The sequence below is a fragment of the Rhizomucor pusillus genome (assembly GCF_041956525.1).
Source record: "Rhizomucor pusillus strain CBS 183.67 unplaced genomic scaffold VTP01scaffold_7, whole genome shotgun sequence".
In the NCBI taxonomy this organism is placed as follows: domain Eukaryota; kingdom Fungi; phylum Mucoromycota; class Mucoromycetes; order Mucorales; family Lichtheimiaceae; genus Rhizomucor; species Rhizomucor pusillus.
In genome coordinates this window covers 1,107,428-1,115,447 of record NW_027192149.1, presented here as the reverse complement: position 1 = coordinate 1,115,447, position 8,020 = coordinate 1,107,428, and the positions used below count along the sequence as shown (strand labels likewise).

The window sequence follows — 8,020 nt, the reverse complement described above, 5'->3', positions numbered from 1 at the left end:
GGGCAGGTAAAGTTACCTGTGAAAACTGTTCTCGTAAGCAGTAATGGGTAAACTGATTCATACGCTTTTGCCGAACAAAAATATAATCTATGAAACGTGGTTTGTTGCACAGCAGGACAACACGTTTTGATCGGTGTGGGGTAAGGCACAGGCTATAATGAAAGCACTTTCACATGGGGTAGGATCCATGTGAATTGGGGATAAGATTACCTTTTTCTCGGTCTAACAGTGCCACTTGTCTTTTTTCTTTCCTATCTCACGTAAACAATGCCAAAACGCGCTCTCGAACCACTGCCAGATTTTTGCCAGCTCTCTGACCGAGTGTGGCGAGTGATGGGATTGAATCCTGGATTCTTCACGTTGCAAGGTATCGTACATCTTTTTGAGAGGTCGGGATTTTTAATTCTGATGAAACAATAAGGAACAAACACATATCTCGTCGGCAAGGGCCCGAGGAAGATCCTGATCGATTGCGGGCAAGGGGAATTAGGATACTGGCCACTCATACACCAGTCACTTGCATCTATATCGCCTGACGCATACATCTCCGATCTGCTGCTGACTCACGGCCACTATGACCATTGGGGAGGATTAATCGATATTGACACCGCAGCCATTTGGAAGAACAATGCTGCGGCTGTGGAAGACGACGACCAGGCTGCAGCCGAACAAGTGTCGCCTATCAAGGTGCACAAATACCCTTTCCCCCCAGGAAGCCGCGACGAGGCTCAATTCATGCACGGATTTCCCGCTGGTATCCACCTGCATAATCTCCAAGATAACCAAGTATTCCACATTGACAGTGACACGACACTTCGAGTCGTATTTACCGGTGGTCACGGCAAAGACCATTGCGCGTTCTGGCTCGAGGAGGAACAGAGTCTGTTTACGGGCGACTGTGTCTTGGGGCATGGAACAGTTGTTTTCGATGATTTGAATGAGTATTTGCAAGGCTTGCATCGCTTAGAAGGTTTGCGACCGCGCCGCCTGTACCCTGGCCACGGTGCCGTCGTCGAAAACGGTGTTGCTAGAATCAAGCAGTACCTCGAATATAGATATCAACGCGAGCACGAAATCTTAAACCTCATAAAATCCGACCAGTCTCGGCCGTGGACGTCCCTGGAGATTGGTGAACGGTTAATACGCGAGGATCTCACAGACGACGCACAGCCAGCGTTCCTCAGAGGTATCGCGCTCCATTTGCAGAAATTAGAACGTGATGGCGTTGTCCGACTGAGGAATACCGGGTCAGACGACGACGATGAAGAAAATTTTGACTCCTTAGACGTTGTAAAGATGGTAAACAAAGAATGGCTATACATTGGAAAGAGCCAGCTGTAGTTGCATGAATAGTAGCAGTAACAGCACTCTTCTTGTTCTTATTTTTATTCATCTTCTCTCTCATTTTAAGCTGCTAATGAAACTATCAATGTTGTATTCTTCTTCGTAATCCTTCTCATCCCATAAATTCTCCAGATTTTCCAGGACCGTCTTGCCCTTGCCGGGAGCACCGAGGCCTGCTGTGCCCATCTCGGCTGCATGTTGTCCATCCTCTTTCTTGCGTGCTTTGCTCTTTCCTTCCTTGTTTTCATCTTCAACGTTAAACAGATCGAGGATTTGATCAGTATCCATGCTTTGCAAGCCAGCATTTTGTTGATTGACGATGGTATTTGCGATGTTAAGCTTGAATTTCTGCAGACCCATAATCTTTTCTTCCAGCGTGCCGCGGGTAATCAGTCGGTATACGTTCACCACCTTCTTTTGGCCGATACGATGCGCTCGGTCCATAGCTTGTAGATCTTTCATCGGGTTCCAGTCGTGCTCCACAAAGATAACAGTATCGGCACCCGTCAAGTTCAGACCAAGACCACCAACGTGCGTTGTCATGAGTAAGACATCGATGGACGGGTCTGCGTTGAATTTCTGTACAACATCGTGTCGTCTGTTCGCATCAACCGAACCATCCAATCGCATGTATGATACGGATGGCATCAGTTTCTTGAATAGATCGTTTTCGATGATATCTAACATGGTTTTGAGCTGACAGAAGATAAGTGCACGGTGCTGGCTCACAGCGCCTGCTGCCATGGCTTCTGGGTCGTCGGATTCCGGTGCGGACACGCCGATACCACATTCGCCGAGGAGTTGCCTAGTTGCGAAAAGTCATTGTGAGCAAAATCCCAGATTCCTGTAAAGAAATGATTATCAAGAAGCATACTTGAGTGCTTGTAATTTCGGTGCATTTTGGATATCGTGTAGTGAGGAGTTGGTTCGTGCTAATTCGGCGGTTACTCGTTCGTAACTTGGGTGCTTATCGTTCAGTACAAGGAGAGGATGGTTGCAGAGTTTACGCAGATATTGAAGTGCTTGGAATATATGTGTTGCGTTCTTTCCACCGCCTTCAGATTTCTGCCCTTCGAGGTCTTGTTCAACAGCCTGTTTAGCTTGAGATTTCGCAAACTCGTCGTATAATTGTTTCTAAGCATGTAATATAAATACCAAACTCCTGTAATAACAATGCAAAATACTTTAGCATTACCTGTAAATCGCTGAGATCGCTGTAATAATCTTGGATAATCTTTGGTGGTAAGTCGTGCAGCACGTCTTCTTTGAGACGGCGCAGGAGGAACGGTAAGACTTGCTTGTGGAGGGCTTCGAGAGCCAATGCACCTTTTCAAATGGGAAAGTACAGTGAGCTGTGTGTGCATTTTTCGATATTATTCTTCCAAGACATACCAGCTTCTTGTTCTTTTGAAGAGCTCTTGCTGTCACGGCTGGCTAAAATCGGTTTGCCAAAGCGTTCGTTAAACAGCTTTTCGGTTCCAAGGAAACCAGGCATTAAGAAATCGAATAATGACCATAACTCGAGAACATTATTCTGAAAAGGAGTTTGTTAGTAAAATCCATGTATCTTGATCGTATGGTTTCGACTTACTTGAATAGGAGTACCAGAGAGGATTAAGCGGTGATTAGATTTGACGGTTTTGATGGCTTTAGTAATTTTCGTCTTTGCATTCTTGATGATGTGACCTTCATCCAGAATGCAATAGTTCCACTGAATTGGACCGAGTTCTTCAATATCATTGCGGATAATATCGTAAGACATGATCACGACATCGTGCTGACTGATCTTTGTTCGCAATCGTTTACGCTCTGCAGGGCCGCCAGTGTATAAAAGCGGTTTCAAATTTTCAGAATAATTGAGTACTTCGTGATACCAGTGGCCGGTCAATGTTGGCGGACAAATGACGAGTGAAGGGCAATGGACTGCATCCGGTGATTTCGTTGCAGCATATTTTTGGGCACGGAGAAAGTGGTCGCTTGCAAGGATACAAATTGATTGCAATGTCTTACCGAGACCCATATCTGGTTACGAACGTTGGTTAACGAAAGAATCTTGTTTGTCTGGACTTGTCTCAATCCTTACCATCACAGAGGATACCATGAAGATGGAACTTGTTGAGGAACGCAAGCCAGTTGACACCTTCTTGTTGATATTTACGCAGCTCAGCCTTGATCTTAACAGGAATTTCAAAGTTTTCAACTTTGGAGCTATCCAGAAGCTGCGACAAGAACTTGCGCTCTTCCTGACGGTGAGCAAGCAATTCTTGGGACATGTCCGGTGGGTCAGGAATGCCGGCTTCGAGTGGAACAAGACGGATCAAGAGTGCAAAGCAGTTGGTGCACACTAGTCGCACGGCATCGTCCGAGTCGCTCATACGACCGAGTACGGGTACAATAAGGAATATGGTGTAAGGTAAGATCTTGGTATCCAGCATTTGCACCAAGTAATAAATCAATTCGGCGGCACCTTGTCGGTGGAGTGGATTCAGTGTATCTCCTAACAACGGAAGTACTTTTTCCACTACAATATGCATCGTCTGCTCCGTGATGGTATTGGCGATGGTCGCTAAACAGCGGGATGCGACGTGTCGAATAACACTGAAACGAGATTGTAAAGCTTTGCAGATCAAAGGAGCGATCTCAACGACCTAGCCACGCACTAAGTGATCAAGATATTCAACAAATCTTCCAGTTTCACAAATACCTTGTACCACAAGTCTTTGGACAAGTAAGGCACGACAGTTGTCATGACAGTAAGAGTGTCAATGACTTCTTGGCCTAGAACGGCATTGGCTGGTACTGCCTGGTCTGCTTCCAAAGCACCGGGGCTTTGCACATCATTTCCAAAGACCTCAATTAATTTTGCCGACATGCAAGTCCACAAATTGGGTACGATATCAAAAACACGTCCTCCAAATTGACTGCAAAGTTTATGCAATGCTATCTCGGCGCCACGCTTCATGAGCTGTGCTTCTTTCTGCTGCGGTGTTATATCTTGCTGGGGGGCAGCGGCTTTGCCTGACGACTCCTTTTGCAACGATAAGATACCACTTTCGGATCGATTCTCTTCAAAGACAGGTGTCGCTGCAGTGTCAGAGCACAAAAAGGCACAAAGGTTCTTTACAATTCGGTCAGAAGGATTCATCCGACCTTCTGCGCGAGAGCAAAGCGCGATCAAGTCTGCAAGCGCTGCCGCCGAACGTTCTTGCAGCTCTGCATTTTCCTCAAACTATTTACACAGCGTAAATGAGCATCACTTGAACGAGTGATTAGAGCTACTTAATACGTTACCTTTATGCTGTTCATGATACTTCGAATTATCGGGTTCAGCTTGGGAGGAAGCTCTCCAAGTTCTACCACAGCACCAGCCGTACTGGCATATACATGTAAATCGACTTTCTGCTTCAATTCTTCGTAGTATCCGATGGATGACACGACACGTTTCTGACGATCTTGCAGATCATGAATAATTTCATTTCGTTTTTTGCTGCGAGGGACGTAATTAATTAATGCATTAAACGTGTCTCCTACGACGAGATTTGCCGTTTCAACTGTGAAAACTTGTTCATCCGGATTTAGAGCTTCGCCCATGACGAGCGCTGGCAAGACGGGAAGAGAAGACGCCGGTACTTTCGCATCCACGAAAGCGTTGAGCATAGCCTGGCATTCACCGCGGATTCGCTTCAGTACGTGAACTAATTCGAGATAGAATCCAGTGGATTGTGCCTGCCCCGCTTCCAAACATGATATCATTGCTTGAGAGAGTGCTTTTGGGAAATTATGCTGGGCAGCCAAAATGGCATCGGGAGGCGCATTGCTCACAGAATCCGCTTTGTAACGCATTTGTAAAACGGCTTTTGCCCATTCCTCCACAGCCATAGCGCCAAGCTGGCGTTTCAGCGCCCACTGCGATGTTAACAAAGTAATAATGACTTCCTGATATGAAACTTCCATGGTTTCATCCGGCCACATGCTCATAGCCATGCCAAGAGCGACAGCGCACGATATACGCCCTCGCATGACTTGCTCCATGGTGATAAGTGAAAAGTCCTGCATGATCATGCCAACGTCCAGGTTATGCGTTGACTCTTGATTGTCGCTGCTGCTGCTTCCATTCTTTGCGGCTTTTTTACCAGCTTTTTTACCGCTGCTGTTGACCGCTGCTGAAGGTATTCCCGTCTGTCCTCCTAATCCAAACGCGCCTGGTGGTTTGTAGAAGTGCGTCGCCACATCCAATGGTTGACCAATAGGAGTCATGGCAACCTCAAACCAGCTACCAAGCCAGTTTTGCGTGCATGTAAGGACGAGCTGCGTATCGACTAGGCCGCTGATAGTTAAGTCGCGCCACACAGATAATGTCTTTTGCAGCACTGGTAATTTTTCTTCAACAACCAAGTTTTGAAATACGAGTCGGTATGCGCGTTCATCGAGCCACTCTGAAGCTGTCTGGCATTCCAAGAAAGTCGTCAAAGTATTGAGCACCGCCATTCGTACGCCCGTGATAGTGTGCCGGAAAAATGGATAAAGACGTGGGACAAGCTGAGAAAGCGAACATTGGCTCTTGATTATATCCATAACGCCAGGTTGCTCAAACATTTTGGCTATTAAATCCATGACTGCACCCGTGGAAGCCGTCAGGTCGTCTTTCAAGTCGATCAAGCAATCCCAAAGTGTGATGACAACGTCGCGTGTGCGTTCCTGAGAGCTCATACGAACAAATTCTGCTGTAATAGGTAGCAACGTCGCGGCACTAACTGCTCGTACGTCGTCGTCGGCATCTCTCAATCCCATTACCACTGCGGTTGTTGTTCCGTCCACTAACTTGTCGACTAGATCTTTGCGTACTGCTACTGCATATTTCAAGCCGAGTAAGCCAGCGTGGCGTACTTCCCAGATAGATCGTCCGTTAAATGCTGGATCATCTTGGCCTATCAATTTCAACAACGTTTCGTGTACTTTGAGAACACCTTCAGGACGCATGTATTGTAATACCACGCCGAGTGTTTGAGAGCAAGTCTCGCGCACAGGGCATACTACTTGATCCGACACGAAATCCGCAAATCGATCCAGGGCAAATACGCAAAGTAGTCGAAGAGCAACATCCTCCAACCATGCTTGATGTAACTTTTCATTTTGTTCTTTGGTTGCATCAGCTATATGCTAGTGTTTAGTGCCTTGTTTCTTTATCATCGATCTTTATACAGTCACTTACCTCTTTTGCCAGCACCGCTACCGTGAGCTTTCAGAATGCTCCGTAAGCCAATCCCAGCACCGTGACGAACTTCCCAGGTCGGGTCGAACAAATCCATACAAAGGTGCTCGCAAACCATAGTAAATGGCCATTCTATCGGATTATGTTGTTCCGTGGCATCGGCTGACGGTGGTGGTTTCTTGGATTCGACTACGAATTTGTTGGACTGTGGCTGCGCTGTCAACTCGAATTCTAGACGTAACTCGTCAGAAAAGCTCACAAACAGCATCAGTATGTCACGTACCATCTTTATCCTTTTCAATTTTGACCGGCGTCGCGGTCGTTTTGCCCTTGAGATCTACTACTCGTACTCTAAAACAATCACGAGCATTAGTACGTGGTCGAACAGGTATTGATAACAACAATGCAGATCCTACTTGTCCTTGTTTTTGTTCATCTTGGCGTCATTTTTCATTTTGCGTTTAAGCATATTGCGTTCTCGTGCAGATAACCCAGCCATGTTAATTTCTGCAACAGCAGGAGTGGTTGGTTGCGTAGTCGATGCAGAAGGTGCAGGAGTAGGGCTGGGTGCCTTTTTCTTCTTGTTTGTAGATTCCACGTCAGCGTAATCCAACAGATCCACTATGCGGGTACGAGGTCATATGAGTTAAATTCCCTATCCGTTTGCATTCAACTCAGCGGAACAAACCATCCATAAACTGGTTCGTAAGACCTAAGCGTTCCTTGAGATTGCGTCTCTGCATTTCTAGCCGTTCCTGGGGCGTCATGTCTGAAAAGTCAATGTCGTATTCTTTGCCTGCTGATCCTAGTAATAGTTTTCCGTGGGCCAGCACCGAAGCTAGATCGAACTGGTCAAAAGCCAACTTGTGTGTCTCTTCGTCAGTGTGCGATTCCGTCTTGACAGCCTGGTCTTGAGACGGATCCCAAGCAGGAACATTTTCAGCGATTGCCTCCAGTGCTAGACCAGCTGCCCAGCGCGTGTCCCATGCTTTGCTGCGCAGGTGGACGACAACCTTGGCATAGAGGGTCAGTATCACGCGTTTTAGGTAAAAATTTTGCTTTCTTTTACCCTAGACAGCAAGTTGTATAGTTCGCCGGCATGTTGTTTCTGTATCTCACCCAGCTGTTGCGCTGCAGTGCGACGAATGGAGGCCGTGGACCCAGTATCCAATAAAAGGACTAATCGATCAAGCCTGTCATGCAGTCAATAAATCGTTCTTTTCCCCCCTCACTGCAGGGTAAAATTTTACCGAGTCGCCATATGAAATTGCGGGTCGCTCCCACCAGCAATGGAAAGCGAAAAGAGCCCATTTATATCTTTTGCTTCAAAATGGGCGACTGGTTTTTTGAATGTCAGCACATTTGATTGGCTGATTCGTCGTTGGTTTCAAACTGCGCCCCTTTTGGAGCGCCCTTTTGCCCAGCGTGACGTTTCTGCCTTCATCGCTGTTACAGCCTTGCCTT

At 46.6% G+C, this 8,020-nt stretch overlaps 2 protein-coding genes across 2 annotated transcripts; one reads left to right on the top strand and one right to left on the bottom strand.

Moving 5' to 3' along the window:
- Positions 1-267: 267 nt before the first annotated feature.
- VTP01DRAFT_9921 (uncharacterized protein) lies at positions 268-1,341 on the top strand (the record flags this gene model as incomplete). Its single annotated transcript, XM_069389199.1, has 2 exons — positions 268-367; positions 422-1,341. The coding sequence occupies 2 exons, from the start codon at positions 268-270 to the stop codon at positions 1,339-1,341; spliced, it is 1,020 nt and encodes a 339-aa protein (XP_069240339.1).
- A 60-nt stretch (positions 1,342-1,401) lies between these two features.
- VTP01DRAFT_9920 (uncharacterized protein) lies at positions 1,402-7,817 on the bottom strand (the record flags this gene model as incomplete). Its single annotated transcript, XM_069389198.1, has 14 exons — positions 1,402-2,149; positions 2,219-2,478; positions 2,540-2,670; positions 2,737-2,878; positions 2,936-3,366; positions 3,428-3,992; positions 4,049-4,573; positions 4,636-6,497; positions 6,557-6,787; positions 6,840-6,907; positions 6,973-7,177; positions 7,245-7,569; positions 7,626-7,749; positions 7,807-7,817. 14 exons carry the CDS (start codon positions 7,815-7,817, stop codon positions 1,402-1,404), a joined length of 5,628 nt encoding a protein of 1,875 aa, XP_069240338.1.
- Positions 7,818-8,020: the final 203 nt, after the last annotated feature.